At 42.2% G+C, this 22,485-nt stretch overlaps 1 protein-coding gene across 5 annotated transcripts in view; it reads right to left on the bottom strand.

Annotated features, from left to right (window-relative positions):
- LAMA3 (laminin subunit alpha 3) overlaps window positions 1-22,485 on the bottom strand; it is a 261,611-nt gene that overhangs the window by 53,434 nt on the left and 185,692 nt on the right. For 4 of the 5 annotated variants that reach the window (XM_078347895.1, XM_035270754.3, XM_078347896.1 and 1 more), the window contains 6 exons: window positions 18,605-18,718; window positions 13,355-13,464; window positions 10,549-10,629; window positions 5,837-5,943; window positions 1,273-1,323; window positions 559-710 (listed from right to left, as the gene is read on the bottom strand). In XM_078347895.1, coding sequence (XP_078204021.1) covers window positions 559-710; window positions 1,273-1,323; window positions 5,837-5,943; window positions 10,549-10,629; window positions 13,355-13,464; window positions 18,605-18,718 — 615 coding nt within the window. Of the gene's footprint in view, window positions 1-558; window positions 711-1,272; window positions 1,324-5,836; window positions 5,944-10,548; window positions 10,630-13,354; window positions 13,465-18,604; window positions 18,719-21,729; window positions 21,927-22,485 lie in introns of those variants that run through there. The other variant, XM_078347898.1, reaches the window with a different exon arrangement.

The raw sequence follows: 22,485 nt of genomic DNA, 5'->3' as shown, positions 1-22,485 counted from the left end.
AATAAGGGAACATTATGAACAATTTTATGTCAATATATTTGGTAATTTAGATGAAATGGACACATTATTTGAAAAGTACAAATGACCAAATATCACTCAAGAAAAAACAGCCCAAATATTGTAGTCTTATACCTATTCTTTGCAAATTAAATTCATGGTTTATTTTAAAAAACCACAACTTCCAACAAAGAAAATTCCAGGCTCACATGGCCTCAGCGGAAAAAATTCTATCCAACATTTAAAGAAGAGTCAGTATCAATTTAACACAAACTTGCGTTTGATACTTCTGAATGCAAGATACTAAACTAAATAAAGGCTCTGTGAGAAAAATTAGCCAGAAATGTTCAGTAAGTATTGTTCACTTAGATGTGTTAGTTTTGGGTGTTGACAAAAATGATTTTCCGCCAGGAAAAATCTTATCTTCATTTGGATCAGAGGAAGGAGGACAATCCCTGAGCCTTTTCAGGAGTCAACCTCTCCCCTCCTGCTTATGGAGAATCAACTCTTGCACCATCCCCTCCCCACGTGTCTACTCTGGGCCGCACACAGGGGATTTACCCTCAGGTCCTTGGCCTGGGTCTCCACATGCCTCATCTGCTCCAGAAGCCCCACGCTGACACCCAGGCCCTGCAGCTGAGACTTGACCAGGCGGAGCTGCTCGCCCATCGTGGCCAGGTCGTTCAGGAGGGTCATCACACAGCTGTCGCAATCTGTAGGGGCCACAATCAAAGGCAAATGTGCTGCAGCTGGAGCCACGGGAATGTAAAAAGAACGCAAGTGCTGTGCAGCCCAGTTGGCACACACACAGCTCACCACGGGTGACAACCACAGTCCTGGCCTTCTCAGGGAGGGATGTGGTTTCTGAAAAAAGGAGAGCCCTATGCACAGGGAACATTTTAGAAATGGAGATTCCATGCAACTTGTTGGTCACTTTATACATGAGGAAAATAATAACAGTCTTCATCTATGGGATGCTTGCTATTTACCAGGCATTGTGATAAGACATTTACAAGTATTTCCCTAATAGCCCTATGAGGTAGGTCTTAGTTATTATGTTCACTTAGCAAATGGTGAAACTGAGGCTTGGAGAAGCAGGGTCGCCTGCTGAAGGTCATACAGCCAATAGTCGACAGAAGCTGAATTGACCTTAAGTAGTCCTCCTTCCACCCGTACTTCGCCAAACTAGAAACTGCATGACCCAGCATGGGGCTCACATATCTTAAACGAAACCCCACAACTTGGAAGGGAGGAGGAGGGGCTTTCTTTTCTCACCATCACATTCTTCTGCAGGGCTGCTATCTTTGGGTTCTTGGTTTATGCAGTCTGAAATCAGAAAATAACCAAAGAAGACATTGTTATTAAATTGACTCTTCATCTGCTCTTTAACTTGGCTTTCAGAAAAGCTAGTTTTGCAAGGTTCTATTCAGTCAGTGCAAAAGTAATTGTGGGTTTTGCCACTACTTAAAACGGCACCCAACTACTTGGCATCACTAGCTCTTCCTCTTTCTTTCTTTTTTTTTTTTTTTTTCTGATTCTCCCCCTAGAATGTCAGCTCTATGAAGGTTGAGATTTTTATGTCTTTTATTTTTATTTTTTCAAGACAGAGTCTCATTCTGTTGCCCAGGCTGCAGTGCAGTGGAATAATCTTGGCTCACTGCAACCTCTGCTTCCCAGGTTCGAACTATTTTCATGCCTCAGCCTCCTGAACAGCTGAGATTACAAGAATGTGTCACCATGCCCAACTAATTTTTTTTGGGTGTGTTTGTTCTTTTTTTTCTTTTGGAAAAAAAGAAAAAGAAAGACATAAAGACAGACAGAAAGAAAGAGTAATAAAGAAAAAAAGAATGAAGGAGAGAAAGAAAGAGAAAGAGGAAGAGGGAGAGAGAATTTTCCTCTTTTTTTTTTAGACGGAATCTTGCTCTGTTGCTCAGGCTAGAGTGCGGTGGCACCATCTCAGCTCGCTGCAATCTCTGCCTCCCGGGTTCAAGCAATTTCCCTCCCGAGTAGCTGGGACTACAGGCACATGCCACTGTACCTGGCTAATTTTTTGCATTTTAGTAAAGACACGGTTTCACCATATTGGCCAGGATGATTTCGATTTCCTGACCTCATGATCTACTCGCCTCAGCCTCCCAAAGTGCTGGGATTACAGGTGTGAACCACTGTGCCCGGCCCACTAGCTCTTCCTTTTCCCTCCCTCACCCATGCCAGTGCCCAGAGGTAGCTTTCTCATCTCCCAGCAGGCTCACTGCAGGCACTTCTTTTGTGGACTTCCTGTTATAAATTCACTTCCTTCACTACAAAGGTCAATTCTATGAAGGGCCCTACCTCTCAATCATTTGCATTAAGGCTTTCTTCATTGGATAGCCCCCTGTATGTTCATGCTGCTTCTGGCAACATTCAAGAACGTTGTGCAAACATTCACGGAGCACCTTTGAGCATTTACGGTGTGCCAGAGCCCCATTCTAGATGCCGGAAATACAAAGATACCAAGACAAAATCCCTGCTGCTCTGTGACTTAACAGTCCCATGAAACGTGGGGGACAGACAAGTTACAAAACAGTGTAACAGATATGTGATAGAGATGGGCATACAATGTCAGTGGGCCCGTACCACCAATACAGCACATATAAGCTGAGTTTTGAGGTTCTCAGCTACAGTAAAGCCCGCTGGTCAATGCTGGGCATTCTTGACCCCTTCCATGCCTACTCTTTTTTTCCATGCTGTGCATTTTGACACTGACATGTCTTCTCATGTCCCCCTGAACAATCTACCTTCACAACAGCAAAACTCTAAGCTTAACATTTTCCTGGACAAGCTGCAAGAGGCTTTCACATCTGTTATTCTCAGCAGCCAATAATATTCCACTCTTTGTGTGTGTATAAATACATTTTAAACCAGATTTACTTTTAATTGCAAAAAATGATATCAATTAATTATGGAAAATGTGGGGAAGTCAGAAAAATGAGATAAAAGCATTATCGTTGATCTTGCCATTCAAAGGCAATGTTCCCTTTATATATATTTGTATATATTTTAATTTATTATATATAATCATGGGTTTCTTTTATTCATCCTTTTAAAAAAAAAACCTTACTTGCTTTTTTTTTCGAGTCAGTTTCACTCTTGTTGCCCCAGGCCAGAGTGTAGTGGCATAATCTTGGCTCACTGCAACCTCTGCCTCCCAGGTTCAAGCGATTCTCCTGCCTCAGCCCCCTGAGTAGCTGAGATTACAGGCATCTGCCACCACACCCAGCTAATTTTTTGTATTTTTTTGTATAGAGATGGGGTTTCCCAGTCTTGGTCAGGCTGGTCTCGAACTCCTGACCCCAAGTTATCCACCTACCTCAGCCTCCCAAAGTGCTGGGATTACAGGTGTGAGCCACCATGCCTGGCCATTTGCTCTTATATGCATATATTGTGATATTTTTATTTCCTCAATTAGTCTGTAAATGGCTTCTGGCCAGGAAGCCTGGTCTTGTTTCCTTGACAATTTTCAACAGCACTCTGAATAGTTTATGGGCGACTAGGCTTCTCTGGATGATTGATTTATTAGTGGAATTTTCCCAAAAAGTTTGCATTTTGACCACCAAGGAATCTGTCCATTAATAGTTGAAGGAAAAAAAAGGAATTAAAAAAAAAAGAACAACTTGAACAGGAACAAGCAAGTCTCATACATGAGCATTTTCTTCTATCTTGGCAATAGCTACTATCCTCATGTCAGGTTACTTATTTTTGTTATTGGCATGGGGGAAATGAGGGTTGCAGAGGCAATAGTCTGGTGAATAAGCTGCCAGTGATGTTGAAGCTTCTTGAATACCTCCAGTGGCAAGAGAAATTGCCTCCTTTTAAAGCAATCTGTTTCATCTTTAAACATTTGACACTTCTTCCTTAGAATGATTTAAAATAGAGCTCTCTCTTGCTTCTACTCTTTTCTGTACATTCTGTCCCTACGTCTCAGAGAACAAGACCAACCCTTTCCCACACGCCAGCCTGATAAACAAGTCCTTTCCAGCTCTTCCTTTCACTGTCCTGGTCAATCCTTCCTCATGTGACTGTTCCATGTCCCTTCGAAGTCTTACTCTCTTTCTGAACAACCATAGCTGGTCTACTGTCTTCTACAGACATAACTAACACTCACGTGACTACTTACGTGAGCACTGTGCCACGGCCCCTGGCTTTAAACACTGGAACTCGGTGAAAATAGGACGAGCTATCTTAGCGGCCACACCCCCTCTAACCTACCCTGCACTTACTGCTGATGACAACCTTAAGCCTTTTTACACCTCCTGCTACTAAGCCAGTTGCCACTTGTCACATAGCTAAAGGTTTATTTATTTTTTCCACTCAACTACAGGGCCATATCCTCATCCTTAACATCATTTTGTCTGGTTAGAATTGGCCCATCATTCCAGACTGCTGAGGCCCTTTTGAATTCTAAATGTGTCACGGGTGGCACTTACTATTGGAGAAAACCAGGGAATTTCACCCCAAAATATGGCACCCTGGTATGCTGATTATTTTAAATTAAAGGCCCTTGGAGACCAGCAGATGCCAGAAGAAACTTTACTCTGATACCCACTTACCTTCCCAATGTCCAGACTCACCAAAAATGAAAAACAACTTCTGGTTTCTTCCATGAGTTTTCATTAACTTAACTCATATTTCAGGAAGAAAGACTGAAGTCTGTCAACACACTTGACACCTGGGCAGACTCTTGTTGCAAACCATTGTCTGTTCTGTGGGCCCAAAAGATTTTGTACCAGGCCTCACTGTATGTTTTCCAAGTCCATTGAATCAGCCTAAAAACCATTTATCTTTCCCCTTAAAATCATCCATATTTCCACATCTCTGTCCCCTAAGAAGGGTACATAAGTATCTATACCCCAGTGGGTTATTAGGTAATCATTGTCCTGTGATTCTCCTATGTTACACACATTAAAATAAAATTGTGTATGCCTTTTCATCTATTAATCTGCCTTTTGTCTGCTGATTTTCTGCAAACTTTCTGCAGCTGAAGAAGTTTACCCTTGGTCCCTTTACTATTCTTCCCAACTTTGTGTCATCTGATAAATGGGTAGGCAAGCTTTCTACATTTCCATCCAAATAAAAAATGTGGAGCTGAGGATAAAGTCCTGAGGCATGATAATAAATACCGCATTCTGGACTGTCATTAACCAGTTGACTCTGCATTCCTTTGGGAATAGTCACTTGACGAGCTGGAATCCATACATCCAGGGTTTAATTCTTCAACTTGTCCATCAGTATAAGATGAAAGATTTTATCTAAGTGTTTGGTATTATACTACATCAATAGCCTTTTCCTGATAAATCATATTAATATTCTGTCAAAGCAGGAAAAGGATAGTCTTCCTTTTTGTTCCAAGTTGTTCCTAATAAACCCATGCTAATTCCACTGATTATCTTTTTCTTGGTGTATAAAATCCACCCCAATTACCCATCCACATCCCAGAGCATGTACTGTTGTAAGATAGAATATTTTAATTTCTTTGGACATACACAGGAAAGCTAATGTGATGATAACCCTGCATATCAAAGGGAGATCTCAGCAAAATTGCCAACATAGGATCTGAAGTTATTTTGGTTAAAATTAGGTAAGTTTTAAAACCAATTCACTTTTTTTAAAAAAAAAATGAATTGAAACAGGTTATTCACCAAAGCTGAAAATACTATCTAAGCATTCTAGGGTTGTCAAAACAAGGGGATAACTTGCTGGCTGGAATTGCGCATCCTGAAAATGTGTGCTTGGGTTCTTAGGCTGTTATGTTATATCAGCTTTATAAATGCAAGTTAGCAGAGGTGTGGGTCGACCTTACCTCCAGTCAGGGGATCACAACTGCCCAGCTGGCCATTGCTGTTACAATTGCATGGTTGGCAGCTACCTCTGAATTTCTGGGGATTCCCAAAGTATCCTGGTGCACACCTACACGAAATATAGATGGGAGGAGAAACACCCAAATAACACATCATTTATCTCACCCAATTTTCTCAATCTCTAGCTCTCTGTTTGGGTTAAGGCTGACATAGATCTGCAAGAATGAATATTTCTCAATACAGAGGTATTTACCCCTTGAATTGCCTCACAGAAATAAATTTGAAGATTCACATAATTTCTAATTTTTTTGGATGAGGGAGGACTATCTTAATATTTCCTATTGCATTCTTTCTTTTTTCTTTTTTTTAGACAGTCTTACTCTACGCTGTTGCTCAGGCTGGAGTGCAGTGGCACGATCATAGCTTACTGCAAACTCAAACTTCTGGGCTCAAGTGATCCTCCTGCCTCAGCCTCCCAAGAAACTGGAACTACAGGTGCATCCCAGCATGCCTGGCTAATTTTTTTAATTTTCAGTGGAGATAAGGTCTTACTCTGTTGCCCAGACTGGCCTTGATCTCCTAGGCTCAAGTGATCCTCCTGTCTCAGCTCCTTAAGTGCTGAGATTACTGGCATGAACCACTGCACCTGACCTGTACTGTGTCAAGTCTGCATAATTCATATCTGCACTAATTGCTGCAGTGCTGTATATAATGAGCCTAAACAACTGAGAGCAGTTACAGCTGCTACCTTTGGCCCTGAGCCATTGTTATTCTACAGAGTATAGTAATGAGAACTCATTCCTGGTTTACAAGTTTAAAGATCACATTTTCTTGCTTCTTAGATTTTTTTTTTAAGTCAAATAAGCACGTTAATGTCCTGGAGTTGGGATGTCATTACAATATTTCCATTAACAAAGTTCCACTCCCCATCCAGTCACCCCCAAACGGCCATTAAACTGATGTGTAGTGTCTTATCATCAATGGACTTGATAGACTCAAAGACATATGGTATTTACCTCATTTCCCAAAATTTAAGCACTGCATCAAAAAAAACACTAGGCAATTCCAATACACGTTACCCTGTACTTCCAATATACTTCACCAATGTATTACTGTAGACACACTGGTGATATAATGTAAAGGATCAGAAAGGTCTGGCTGGACTCCTGCCTCCACTACTTACAAGTGTGATCTTGGGCTGTTGCTGTAACCCTCTGTGCTTCTGTTTCTTTACTGGTCTCTCCCCAAGCCCCCATTAAAATATAAGCTCCATGAAGACATAGGGTTTTGGGCTGTTTGACTCACTGATTTATCCCTAGCACCTAACACATACTAGGTGACAGAAAAATATTTGTTGAATGAATAAATGATTGGACTAATAATACCTATTTTGCTCAATGAATGTAAGAGAGAGATAATGTAATAAATAATTTATGATAATGTCTCCACATAACAGACACTCAAGGGTAGCTATCATTATAAGACATGACAAAATATTCATCTTCTAATTGGCATCATTTGAAATTATTATAAGAAAACAGAAGGCTCATGTATTCCCTAATAATCAAGAAGGTAACTAGGCTGAGGTGGCTTATCTACGTCTACTAAGCAGGGTGGTCATGTACTACTAACAGGGCTTTACTTTGTGACTGGCTTGGTATTCTACCTAACAGATCATGCTATACAGAAGCTTCTGGGTTCTAGAATACCTTATTTTTGATGTCTTTCTTACCTACATCTAAACTTCCCATGTAATAGATGCATAATTACAAAGTACCTTATATTTAAATCACAGAAATATTCAGGAAGTTCAATTCTACTTCTTTACTCTTGCAAAGTATTACTTATTGGTTACAAGAAACAACTTGTTCTCTTATTCTCAATTTATGGTGGTGGCTAAGCACAAGTAAAACTTCCCAATTTCACAAATGACACTGGTACAACAAATAAAGAGCAGAGAACAAGCTAGTGATCTGTGGCCCTGCGCAGCTGCGGGAGAAGAGGTGGTGAGAGCACGTATGAGCTGGGAAGCCCTTGCTAACCCCTCCCCCTGGCTGGCTGCTCTGGCTTCTATACAGCTAGTCTCCTGTGTGTCTATATTCCCATTTTTCACCCTGGACTGTCCTTGTGTTTACAATTGTGTAGCTAATCACTAGTGCTAGGAATGATTTCCAGATGCTATGTCTAACAAATGAAAAATGTTGACATCAAAATGGCATTTTCCTGTGAAAAAGCTTTAAATGTTTTTTTTAAGAAACAATAGCTTGTTTTCTTTTCTTGCTGTTTTAATGGCGTGTTTTGATGTCTGTCCACCATTGGACTGGAAAGCCCTCGAGGTGCCCTGAAAGTGTTCAAAATAGAGTGTGGGGATAGAGGCACTGTCTGTGCTGTCTGCTAATGTGTCTCTAGTACTTAGCACTATGCCAGATATATTCTAGGACCTCCACACATTTTTCATTGAAAGATTAAATGAATAATAAGTGTGAGGCAAGTGTGAGAAATGCTCCTTTTGCTGAGATGGAAAATGGAAAACAGAAGAACCTTGCATTGCTATCTTTTGCCCTAGAACTGGGCTCCTTAGCTTCTGCTCAGTATCCCCAGTCTAAGGCCCCACCTCCTACATATTGCAGGTGTCTTCCAGCCCCTTGGGCTTTCCTGCCTTCTTTGCCCAACCTACCCAGTCCTCCACCTCCATCTTCTGGCTCTACTGGATTCTAGTCACCCCTTAGACCTACCAAAGTCCTACCTTATTAGAAAAATTTCAGATAACCCCAGTCTAGAGTGGTTATGCCTTACTTGAAATCTGGTTGAATTCATTTGCTGGTCAAAAAAAAAAAAAAAAATTAGTCAAACTCTTCTAAAGATTAAACAAAACAATGTGAATTAAAATGATATAAATTTTCTCTATCAAATTGGCTTTTTTCTTTTCTGTTGCCCAGGCTAGAGTACAGCAGTGGGATCATAGCTCACTGCAGCCTCGAACTCCTGGGCTCAAGTGATTCTCCTACCTCAGGATCCCAAGTAGCTGGGACCACCGGCACATACCACCACACTTGGCTAATTAAAAAATATATATATGGAGATGAAGTCTCTCTATGCTGCCAAGGCTGGTCTCTAACCCCTGGATCACATGAAATGATCCTCCCACCTTGGCCTCCCAACGTAATGGGATTACAGGTATGAGTCACTATGCTTGACCCTAATTGGCAAATATTTAAAAAATTGATCCTTTCCAATATCCACTGGGGTAGGTAGTCATTCATTCTCTTTTGCTGCTAGTTAAGAATATAAACTTTTCTAGAGGGCAATTTTGCAAAAACTATTAAAAGCCTGGAAAACCTATCCTTTGACCCAAGGAATCCACTTCTACAATTATACCTTGAGGATATACATACACAGATATTAAGCTGCAAGGAATTAATTTTAGTGTTGCTTTAAATGGAGAACAGTAAAAGGATCTCTAAGACCAAGAGTAGGGGGTTATGGAAACCCAGTGAAAATTTTTGGTCACTGATGTGATATTATTAGTGAATACTTACTGATACAGAAAGATATTTCTAACATAGTATTAGATGAGAAAATAAGTCAAAACAGAAAGTAATACAGGAATCTACTTTTTTTTAAGTTCACGCATTTAGAAATGATCTTTAAAAACATACAGCTAGCTTTTTTATAGTGGCTTTCTGTAGATAAAATGATTAGGAATAGGATTGTATGTGAATGCATCCGAGTACACATGGCTAGGTCGAGGTGTACAGGGGCCTCGCTGGTTCTCTGCTCACTTGTATTACATCATTTTATAAAAAATATGTATTGATTTTAAGAGAGAGTTATTTTAAACTTTAAAATATGTCAACCATATGATTCATTTTTCCTACTGTTCCTTTTCTGAATATGTGTGTGCTGTCTTCCCAGCTAGGTTATAAGTATCTTTTATATCTTTCTCAATACTTGGCAGTGCTCTATGCATAGTCGCTAATCATGAAAACTGTCCGAGAATAACTGAAGCTTGGCTCCTGTGGCCCTCTGTTGTCAATCTTACACTTTCTATTCCGCAACATTTATTCTTTTCTTTCACAAACATTATTGAACACCTATTAAGTGAACGGTACCATGCTTGGAACCAGAGATTCTGAAATAAACAAGACACAGATTGCCCTGAAAGTGTTCAAAACAGAGTTTGGGGATAGAGGCATGTGTGTGTGTTGGGGGGGAGTGCTATCTAAGGCTGTGGATATGTGTGTGTATGGTATGGAAGAGGGTAGGAAGTTGTACATGTGTACAGGTAAGTAGGGATATGTTGGGGGCAGGTGTATGTGGAAATATGGGGAAGGGACATGTAGAAATGGGGGCAGATGTATGTGGAAATATGGGGAAGGGACATGCAGAGATCATTGTGGAGGAGGGGTAGGTAGGGAGGTGTGGGGGGTTGAGGTACACAAGAGTATGTGTTGGGGGGATGTAGGTACAGATACATGTGGGTGAATGTATGTGTTATGCCTCATTCTCAGTTTTCTGAAACATACAAAGCCAGAAAGAACAATGTTAATGATTTATTACGTGAAGAGTCTTGTATTTTTCCCAAGAGACCTTTTTCTAGGCCTCAGTCAAACTCTCAGCCCCACCCCTAGCTCTGTGCCAGTGCCTGGCAGCGCCCCACCCACAGCCCTCCCCGCCCCCTGGCAGGCTGAGGGCAGAGGAGCACCCACCTTACCTTTCACACTGTGTTCCTGTGTACCCAGCTTTGCAGGAGCACTGCACGTTTCCCCCGTTCACTACACAGCCGGTGGCAAAGCTTGAAAGAAGACAGAAAAAGGCCCCAGTAAAAACACAGATCGATAGGATTTATGCTCATTATTTTTTACCACAAAGAACTGACTCGCATTAAGTGAACACTGAAACCCAGGGTCTGGTTATTTTTTTGTGTGAAGAAAATTTTGCCCATCAAGACTTGGAGAGATAATGATGAATGATCTCAGTTGACACTGGGCAATTTTGGTGAATAAGGACTGAAGGCATTTATTTTATTTGTTCCTTGGGGAAGAGCATTTTTTCCCCTTAAGACAGATCAGAGTAACTCACTTTGGAAGAGATGATTACAACAGCATTTTTCCAGGAATAACAAGGAAGGAGTAAAACAAGTCCAGGCAGAAAAAAGAACGGAGAGTTCTGATTCTTTAAAAAAAAGTTCTCCTTGTTGATTCTAGTTCTTTTCTATCAGGCACCTTGCCTTCTGAGAAGAAAAGTCGGTGGGGAGGCCAGGGCCTGGAACCACCCAAAGCAGCACAGAGGACAGTTGCCTGCCTTGGCATTTCTGTGGGTACAATCATTGCTGATTCTCACTTTTTGTTCAAACCAAGTTGTGGAATTTTGATCCCTTTTCTTTTAGCTCTAAAGTGATGGTATTTTACACTTGATCTTAGCCAAAAGTGATGATATTTTAGAAGAAGTTTTTTTAACACACAAACACACACCGCAAAGAGACCATGAAAAAGCCTTGTTGCCTTGCAAAGTGAATCCATCTGCCACTGGACATGACACTGATGACATCTGAGGGAGTATCACTCCATCTATCATTCACTGGTAAAAGAATTCCTGTTTAGGAAGCCTCTCGAGGGACAGTTAGAAATTGGTCAGCACTATTAATATTGCTGGAAGGCAAAGTAGATAGACATAGAGTTTTACTGATACATCCAAAGACCTACGTGTTACTTCAACTGCCTGGAAGCTGGAAGCTGACCTTGATGCTAACAATATGCTTTGCAAACGAAAATGAAAAACTTGTTCCAAGCACCCTGGTGGAAATCTTGCTGCTTTCTACTTTTGCCAGCTTCTCTTTAAACAAGTCTGGGCAAGCTCAAGTGATTGATCCCTTGATAAAAAAAGCTGCAGGATGGGGTGGGCTTTACAAGTATAAAATACATAGGCAGCAAAGCAGGGTGAACATTCCAAATAGGTTTCTGCAGAGAAGCCACACTTGGCACATGGCTTCTGGCAATGTTAGGACTTGGCTCAAGTGTCTGTTAAGTAAGGGCTGATATAGGCCTGACTTTGTGAGCCACACTTGTCTCTGAGCCTATGTACTACTGAGACTTTCTCAGTATCTTCTTGATTTTCAAACTAACTCTTACTTCACTTAGTTTGTTACATTATTCTTTGCTTGGGTCCCTGCAGTGAACCCTTCGTGGTGAGCAAGGGTATGACAAGGTGCCATGCCTAAGGAGAGAGGGGGTTACCTTGAAAACACAGTGGTGGCTTCCTACCTATGTAGTCTGTTGGTCACATTGGAGCCTGAGTGACAGCTCAGATCACTCAGTGTCTCAGCACTGTCTTCAGGCTTCCATTGCACTGGGGATGAGATCCAGATGCTTGACCACAGCCTGCAGGGTTCTGCGGGACCTGGGCCCTGGCTGCCCCCCAACCTCACCTCTGGTCCTCTCTCTCCGCACTGTATTTCTGCCACTCCTGCCTTCTCACTGTCTTGAACACACCATCACAGGCCTTTCCCTTCTGTTTCATCCTTGCCTGGGTGCCTCATGGCCAAGATACTGCCATGGCTTCCTCTATCTAACTTCAGCCCTCCTTGGCCACCCCTCCAAAGCAGCCACCCTCTCACTGTCAATGACACAAGCCTATTGCAGAAAATATCTCTATCTCCAATTCTATTTCTTATTGATTAGTGTGCATATTTACTGAGTGTAATGACTCCCACCCTTTCTCTTCCTCCCTGCCACACTCTAGGTAAAGCCCCAGGAGAACAGGGACTGCCTCTGTCTTCCTTCCTTCAGTTTCCCCACCACATAGAGAGGGCTGAGGTTTGGCCCTACCATGAGTGCTGAAGTGGCTGCTTAACCACTGAATGATCAGTAAAAGAAAAGAGGGAAAGGAAAAGCCTGGAAGGACACAACTTGGAAAGATGGTTTCTGGTTTTTGTGCTGTTGTAGTTTGTTTGTTTTAAGATGGAGTCTCGCTCTGTCACCCAGGCTGGAGTGCAGTGGTGCAATCTCAGCTCACTGCAGCTTCCGCCTCCCAGTTCAAGTGATTCTCCTGCCTCAGCCTCCCAAGGAGCTGGGATTATAGACTAATTTTTGTATTTTTAGTAGAGACAGGGTTTTATCATGTTGGCCAGGCTACTCTTGAACTCCTGACCTCAAGTGATCCACCTGCCTCAGCCTCCCAAAGTGCTGGGATTACAGGCATGAGCCACTGCACCTGGCCTGTTCATTTGTTTTCACATACATCATGTTTGTTCATTTTACTATCACAGCTTTACTGAGATATAATTCACATATCATGTAACTCACCATGTAAACTGTACAATTCAATGGCTTGTAGTATATTCACAGAATTGTGCAATCATCACCACAATCAATTTCAAAATGTTTTCATTCCTTCAAAAAGAAGTCCCAGACCCTTTGGCAATCACTTCCCATTCTCCCCACCTGCTCTCCCACCCCTAGTCCTAGGTAGTCACCAAACGACTTCAGAGCCATGTAGTTTATGTCAAGCTGCTACGGTACCTGTTGGTGTGAGGACACGGGCAGGCCCTGCAGGATCCGTGGATGGCATTGCCATAGTAGCCCTCCTGGCAGCGTTCACAGTGCTCACCCGCGGTGTTGTGCTGACAGTTCTAGGGACAGGTAAACGGCACAATTCAACAGCAGCCGGTACGGTCACTACTTCTGAGATCATTGGAATCTTACTTATTCACATGACTAGAATTCAAGTCCTCTGACTTCGCAGCGATATCAGCTCCTCTAACCATGTATTTTCCCTGTCCATCTAATCATTGTTGATGCTAGAAAAGAGGTCTAAATACTCTTCCCTCAGTGATGTGGTGCTTAATGTTGGCAGCGTGATATAGTGGGGCCAAGCCAGCTGAGTCTCCATCCCACTCCAGCATCTCGAGGCCATGGAGTCCTGGGGTGAGGTCCTTTCAATTATATCAGTTTTACCTATATTGATTTTACTAGTGTATGACTTATGTACAATTACAATTTTCTAAAAATGTGCATTTAGAATAATGCCCACTTTCTAAGGCTGTTGGGAGGATTTAAAAAAGCAAACAGTACTAAGCTCTTCGGAAATGTAAATTCTTTTCTCTCTTTCCCTTACAACTGCTTTGATGAAAACTGTCTTCATTTTACTTCAGAGTGCACATACCAATGATATACTGAAGAGTGATATTATTGAAATGAGTTCTTAATACAGAATTTGTTAAAACAATAAAAAGTTGCACAGTATCTGAAGAAAGCACTCAGCTTAATTCTAATGTCCCAAAGAAGCAAAAACTTAATGTTATCTAAGCTTTTTATTTACATAAATCCAATTCTTTTCATGTCAAGGTTGCTGTGTAATTAAATGTGTTCTTTACTTGAGATGAAATAGTTTTGCAACCAAGTGGTCTACTGAGATAAAACCTAGTGGATTGGGTCAAATTTGTCTATTTTCTTGGCGTTACCCTAGCAAAAAAGATCTAAATGCACATAAACATCCAGGAAAACTCCCCTTGCTGTGGGCATTTGATAATTTGGAGATACTTTGTGTTAATTATATGGACTGGAATAAGCATAATTTTAAAATTTTACTTATGTATTTTACGTCTGGATGCAGAGGTGTTGCTTGAGTAGGAAACTTTAATGAGTGTCAGCTTTTAAATAATCTCTGAAAGTAAGTTGGGAAAAACAGTATATGTTTCTATCCCAAGAGGACATGGCTTATTCATAATGAAAAAGGTTGCCCTTCCATCATAAACATCCCCAGTTTGTCTAGATTGAGCAAATCCATCCTTCACCAACCTCTGAGTAACTGAAAATTACACAAAATACTAAGATGTTAAAATAGCCTTTCATGCTTGTTTCCTAGCTATAAAACTGTGCTATAAACACAAGATATTAGTATTTCAGATCAGGTGGAGGGGCTTTAAAGTAGGATACTGTTCATGTGTTCGCATTTGCTTATCATCAGAAAGCAAATTCATATCCGGAATCCTTCCTTCTCCAAATTGCACTGCACTACAGGTCCAGACTCCTTGAGGTCTGGACACTGGGAATAATTGTCCCTGCAGCTGATCAGCTCCACAGAGGAGTCCTCTCACGGGTGACTGAAAAGGACACCAGTGGCTTTCCTTACCCTGAGTTCAGTGGCCCTGACTCTCTCATAAGATATCGGTCCTTTGGAACTAATATGTTTCCATTTTAGTTTTCTTTCTCTTTTAATCCAAATGACAATTTAAAAGAAGAACATGCCTGTATAGATATATTTCAGTCCTGTGTCTAATTAGCTCTGAGGCTGAACACAATGGAGAAACAATAACATAGAGATGTAAGAATTGAAGTAAGGACATCCATATCCTACTAAAATCACTCTGAATACGGGTCCTCCACAGGGGTGAGAGGAGAGGATCAAGAAAGGGTGTCAAAAATGTTGCTTGACAAAGTCCCATAAGAATACGTGCAATACCCTGCACTGTCAGCTGAGAGTGGCCACCCTGGAAACTGTCTTCTTCAGTCCTGCAAACCTGGAGCATCTCCCGTCAGGTTCCTTGCGTTTTACTGTGAATAAATGAATGAACAAATGCTGCAGAAGCCCATGTCCACTCCCGCGGCGTGTGATCTCCTAGCTCCATTTGTCACCAAATATCTATTTGGCATTTACTATATGCCCAACTATGCTGGGCACTAAAGATGTAAAGATGGGTTGGTACCTCGACTCAGGGTACATGTAACCCTGTGAATAGATGTATTCAATATCATGTGGAAGACAGGACATCAGTGTGCCAGCATCCCACAAGAGCAGGAGGAGGGGCTGCCTGCCAGGGCCACAGAAGGACAGGGATTCACTGAGCGTAAAAATGAGGGGAGGGCATTCCAGGCACAGGGGAAGAGTGCGCAGAACCTCAGTCTCACAATAGCATGGCAGTGTGTGGAGGGAATGAAAAGCAAAGGGCATCCCAGAGGCAGAAGTGCAAGGGGCAAGATGCAGCTGGAGAGAGTCCCTGAGACTGTGCTGAGGGGTTGTGGGGTTTCTCCTGTCTGTAAGCCTCAAGGGAGCACCATGTCAGCTGTGAATTTCCGATAAATCATTCTGAAATTCCACTGCAACTGCGGTGTGGAAGACGGACTCAAGTAGCAGAGAATAAAAGAAGGAAGATGAAAGAAGACAGAGAAAAGGGGAGGAAAATGGGAACAGAGAGGAACATAAGGGGTGACAGAGACAGTAGACAGCAAGGGGAATTGGGGAGAGAGGAGAATATATGGAGAGAAATTGGGGCAATAAGGAGAGGGAGAGGCAGGGGTCTCAGCGCATAGCAGGAGGCCATGATTGCAGGTCCCTCTGGACTCCTGCCCTTAATGCTGGACATCTACTGCTATACCAGCAAAAAGTTGGGCCACTTATCTTTTCAAACTTCAGAGTCTATTCTTGAAATGCCATGAAGATTTGCACCTGGGTGAAGGTCCCTGATGTTAGACATTTACTTGGGGCCTTGAGAGGTGGTGGTCAATTTGCAGTGAAATCAGCCAGAAAGCCCATCTGATATTCAAACGTACTGAATTTCCTCATTACTGTTCTTTGAGAAGGAGGACTGCACTCTTGGCTTCCATGCAGTGGACACAATTCAGAGCCACATCAGCACTCAGTACTTGCCATAGAGCTGTTAGTTGAGTGCAGACACGGGGTGTGTGTGTGTGTGTGTGCGCGTGCATGTGCTTGTGTGTATACATGTGTGTGCATGTGTATGCACATACACATTCTCTGCTAGACAGCAAGACTTGTGAGTGTAGGAATTAAGTATGATGATTTAAACTCTAGCACTTAGCTCAGTACCTGCCACACACACGAATACTCAGTGAGGATTTCCTGAATCAAGAGTCTTGGTGACCGCATGGCCAATGGGAACAAGTGAAGAGAACAATAAAAAAAGGAAATGGGAAGGACAATCTTATTTGATTAAAATATGAATTATGACTCTCACAAGTTTTCCTGTCAGTGCATGACTACAAAGAAAAAACCTCCCTTTGCTCTTTGAGCTTTTATAAGGTGGGCTTGACACCTAGCAATGGTTCAGTGATAAAATATTTATTCTTAAAGCGTCTACTCATGTTACACAAAACATACAATATTAGACATGAACTATTCTATAGGAACACTAATGAGCTGAAAAATGGTATTTCTCAATACCTTTTATGCTTTTTGAACTTATAAGGTTATAATCCAACAAAATATTCTATCAGGTGGCTCTTCACAACAATTTCCTGTTCTAGCCTGTCCCGTCTTGCAAAGGAAGCAGTTCCCTGGGCCACACTGAACTAGCTTAATACAGTCTAGGAACTCATACTTGAAACACTCTAGTTGCATTACACAATGCAAAGAAAATCTGTGCCAGAGGAGTGCATGTCCAAAAGGGCACAGCACAACTGAAGCCCTGTATTCTGGGAGTACACTCCTTCCTTCTTTTCACTGTCCATTTTCCTCACTGGGGAGATCCTGGTTACCAAGAAGAATTCTAATAAAAGGGATGAAAAAAAAAAGCAGAATAAAAAAGATTCTGCTTTGGGATGCATAAGAAACATTTCCTAAGAAACTAATTTTAGGCAGGAGAATTTTATTTTATTATTTATTTATTTATTCATTTTTTGAGATGGAGTCTTACTCTGTCCCCCAGGCTGGAGTGCAGTGGAGCGATTTCAGCTCACTGAAACCTCTGCCTCCTGGGTTCAAGCGATTCTCCTGCCTCAGCCTCCTGAGTAGCTGGGACTACAGGAGCGTGACACCACACCCAGCTAATTTTTTGTATTTTTAGTAGAGATGTGGTTTCACCATGTTAGCCAGCATGGTCTCAATCTCCTGACCTTGTGATCTGCCCTCCCAAAGTGCTGGGATTACAGGTGTGAGCCACTGCACCTGGCTGGTAGGAGAATTTTATAAAATATTCCAAAATAAGATTTTTTCAGTGGATAAGGTGTAGTCATCCAAGACAGCCTTGAGGCCATGAGAAAAAACAGTCAACATAGGGAACAGGCAGGCAGAGGACGCTGTGAGGACAGGAGAGGTGAGCAGCACTTTCCCTCCCCAACGACCTCCCTCACGGGTCTGCTCCAAGCTCCACTCTGTCTTGGCAATACTGAAGCTTGTGTTGGGTTGATTTGTTTCTTTCTTTTTTTTGTTTGTTGAGACAGAGGTTTGCTCTCATTGCCCAGGCTGGAGTGCAATGGCACGATCTTGGCTCACCACAACCTCTGCCTCCCAGGTTCAAGTGATTCTCCTGCCTCAGCCTCCTGAGTAGCTGGGATTACTGGCGCCTGCCACCGTGCCCAGCTAATATTGGACTGATTTCTTATGAGCCGTAAGCCCTCCTCAAATCCCCTTCTCCCTGGTTGCTTTCTTGAGTTACTGCTCATCCGACAGCAAGCCCCCATCCTGTAACTTCCTACCACCCCAACAAAATTGGGACCCAAAATCATGGCTCTGATTAGTTATGTCCTGGCAAGAATTAACTTCCAAGGTCCACCCATTACTATCATTTCATGAAGCAGAGATTTGGAAGCTAAAGTGTAACTTAATGTCTCAGACAGCAGCTCTCTTTTTAATGGCGCATGTTAAAATAGAGGAAAAAAATGAAATGTAGAATAGTTCAGCCTGATAATGGAGCCTCATATATTCAAACAGCGACCTCTATTTAGGGTTTGGCAGGAGATGTGATGTTGATGTTTCGGGGCATAGTAGAGGGGAATGCCCTGCTGACAGCATAAAAGTATCAATTTACTCACGATACATATGCCTGAGCCATCCTGGCATCGATTTGAATGTCCGTTGCAATTGCAGGGAACACACCGTCCAGTATACAAGCCTTTGAGATCCCGATAGTATCCAGGGCTACAACCCTATTTTTTTCAAACAAAATGTTTAATCAGTACAAAGAAAGAAAACAATGATTATCCAAAGCATGTGATACTTCTCACTGTGAAGCATGAACCTTATTTTCATTTTTTAGAGACAGGGTCTGGCTATGCTACCCAGGCTGGAGTGTGGTGACTATTCACAGGTGCGATCATGGTGCACTACAGTCTCGAGCTCCTGGGCTCAAGCAATCCTCCTGCCTCAGCCTCCAGAGCAGCTGGAACCACAGGCACGTGCACCACTGAGCCTGGCTGAAACACTCGTTTTTCAAACCTTCTTTCCCTCAGTCAGTGTGAATATTTTTAATTTCAACCACCAGTCAGATCTTGTTTGTCTCTCAAGTTGCTTGGTTTTTCATGCCCTGGTGGGAATGTGAGATGCGTGGCAGGGAAATCAGAGAGAGGGCAAGTGTGGAGGCGGTGGGTGAGAAGGGGCTCCTCTCTTCTCACAACTGTTTTAGGGAGCAGGCAGAGAAGGTAGAAGTGGACAAATAAAGAGAATTGGGCCCCCATCCTTAGAGGGGAGGACATCTAAGCAAATCACTTCAAGTTCAAATTACCTTTGGGTAGCCGTTTGTTCTCCAGGTGTGGGTTTGAGCTATTGGAAGGGCAGTAAGGGAGGAGGAGTGGGTTGTGGGGAATGGGATTCTTAACTGAGATCTATACAATCATGCCACAGTCAGTGGAGTCACTTCATTCCCACTCACTAGTCCATGGGCAACAGAGAACCCAGGGGAGGGGAGTGTGCATGAGGTCCCATAAAGGACTCTTCATGAATATCTGGTCCACACTGAACACACAAGGAGTCTCCTTGGCTTGGTCTTGTTTTGTTGTTCAATCTTGTTTGGATTATTTCTATCTCCAGCATATTATCTCTCTCCAGTATAATACAAGTTGCCCTTTTTCATCTGGATGAAAATAATTATAATTTTCTTTTCAGGAACTAGTACCTTTTAAAAAGGCTTCTAGTTAAGAATTCCTCCAACAGAAAAAAAAGCAATTCTTCTTATACCTGCCATTAAAATTATTCAGATTTCTGTCTTTAAAGGAAATTATAGACATGTTCTTTATTTTGGCAGGTTGTGGTGGCTCATGCCTATAACCCCAGCACTTTGGGAGGCTGAGGTGGGTGGATCGCTTGAGTCCAGGAGTTTGAGACCAGTCTGGGCAACATGGTGAAACCTCATTTCTACCAAAAAATACAACAATTAGCTGGGCATGGTGGCACATGCCTATAGTCCCAGCTACTTGGGGAGGCTGAGATTGGAGGATGGCTTGAATCTCAGAGGTTGCAGTGAGCCAATTTTACACCACTGCACTCCAGCCTGGGCAACAAGAGTAAAACCCTGTCTAAAAAAACAAAATCAGATATTGTCCCTAGTTTGTTTCCCTGATCTCCTATATACCCTATGGTAAAAGCATCAGGAAAACTATTTCAAGATAAAGGATAGTCTTCTGTCAAATCTTCTTTAAACAGCACATATGTCTGTAAAACTCAGAAACTATAGTCAAAGGAAATCTTGAAATGGACAGTCCATTCTCATTCATCCATGGCCATAAAGGTCTCTACCTGGTCAAGTGGAAGAAAGGAAGAAGCCACCTGCCAGGAGAGAGAGGCAGAAGCCTCATGTGCTCGGGGAGTGGAATCTCCAGGTGTTGCTAGAGCACCTTCCAAAATTACCAGTGAATACAGATCATGCACAATAAGACCATAGTTTCCAGATTTCCTTTACGCTATTAGGAACCATGTTTAGGCAAAAGAGTACATTGCAAATAAATAGATTATGTTGTTATATGAATAGGCTTGTCTAAAGGAGAATCAAAGTATGAAAGGAATGTTCTTTTGCTGAAAGCACAGCTGAGATTTACACGTGAACAAAATGCAGCCAATGATGGTGTCATCATATCTACTATATGATCTGTCCTAATAAGTGGCAAGTACCTAATAATTATCAGTGTATATCACATTACCTGATTACAAAATAATCACATTTAGTAAAGAGCAAGTTATTAAAATAAACCGATAGATCTGGTTAGTTTATGACAACACACCTGAGTAAAAGCCTTAATTAAATATGCTTTGGGGGAGTATAGTCTATCCTGATTAAAACTAAATCACTCATCTTAATTTGCTTTTGATTACAAGCAGAAAATATACTCTGCAAGAGTTACATATCGTGTGACTCTCCAAGGATTTGTCAGTTACTAAAATAGAATATTTTCACCTCTTACAATGCAAGCAAAAACACATTCTACAAAAAAATCAGTTCAAGTATTCAGATTATATTGAATACTCATTTTTAAATGAAAATGAATGTATTCTAATACATTAGTTCAATAAAGGGGTTCTATAACTAGTTAAACTGATGATGTTTCATGTTAAGTTTTCCAGGAAACTTTTGTAATACAAATTATATACAAATGACAAAATTATGTTCCTAAACCAGTTTCCAGGGCTATATCAGTAGCCATAGGATCTATTTCTCTGCAAGAATACACGTAGCATCCAGGAAGTTTAAAGAAAGCAGAATTTATGAACGTTTCACGCCTGGCAAATGGAAGCGTGTCTTTTAGGTTTATGCAAATTTTGATAGCTTTTCTTAAGCATTGGATTTCACTCTTTCTCATGTTTTTTTCGTGGGTAAATTTTCTTCCAAGCAGCATTTGGAAAACTGTAGGCATTAGACTCTTGTTCTGATCCTTGGGGTGGTCTCTAAAAGGCATAAAGTTTCATCGTATATTAACATCCCACAAGCATTCAAGCTCTTAACTGCCTCAGCATTTCCAGGTGGGCTGATGTTAATGGGATTTGTGGTTAATAGCTGGGGAGAGCAATCTGTCAGGCACTGTAATCAACACTGCCAATCAAGGCTACTGGGAGGCCATCAGCCCCTCCTTAGTCCACCCATTTACTCATTAGTCACCTAACTGTAACTTAAAATGTCACAAAACTGGAAACTCTTCCCCATCCAAACCAAAACTTAAAAGGACGTTACCTGGCTGGGTCTAAACTCCACATAACTCGCTTGCAGTTGACTTTGACCAGGAGGCTGAAGAAATGGCACCCTTTGCTGCTGTGAACTGTAGCCCAGACATTGCCCCAGGGCTGCCCCAAAGATCCACAGCCATCCCATGCTCCCGGCTGACCGCCTCACACCTGGAGGCATCCTGGCTTCTGGGCGTCCCGCGGGCTGCGCATGAAGCTCTGCCTCTTCCTCTTATACCTGCCTTCCTGCTCAGTGCCTGGGCCTGCCTGACTCAGGGAAGGAAGGCTGTCTGCGGCAGGGGCCCCACCTTTAAACTTCACATATGAGTCAGCCTGTGCCAGAGCGCAATATAACAGTCTTGCAGGTAAGCGCACCGCTCTGTAATTCCTGGGAGGTGGGGCGGGCATCACCTTCCACCCACCTCACCCCGCAGACGCTCTAAATCACAGGCTGAGTCATCGGCAGGGAACACGCCCTGGGCAGAAGGGTGGAAATCCAGAGTCCCTCTCTTGCCCTGGGGCTATCAATTTTAATCAGCCTAGAAAAGAGACGGAGGAAGGGGAAGAATGTAGGCAACCTGTGGGCTAACCACCACAACCTGGGAGTACCCAGAAGACCACAGCAGGTCAGATTTGTTTTTGCAGGTTTAAAAAGTGGAAACTTGGATGTGCAGATCACCTTGGGGGTTTTTGGCAACCAAGGGGCCGGGAAAGAAAATGAAAGGTTTCGCTAAGTCTACGTACTTTTGAATGTTTGGAATACACC

This window comes from Callithrix jacchus, chromosome 13 (assembly GCF_049354715.1).
Source record: "Callithrix jacchus isolate 240 chromosome 13, calJac240_pri, whole genome shotgun sequence".
NCBI lineage: Eukaryota > Metazoa > Chordata > Mammalia > Primates > Cebidae > Callithrix > Callithrix jacchus.
The sequence above is the reverse complement of the archived record's forward strand: the minus strand, read 5'-3'. Positions and strand labels throughout refer to the sequence as shown.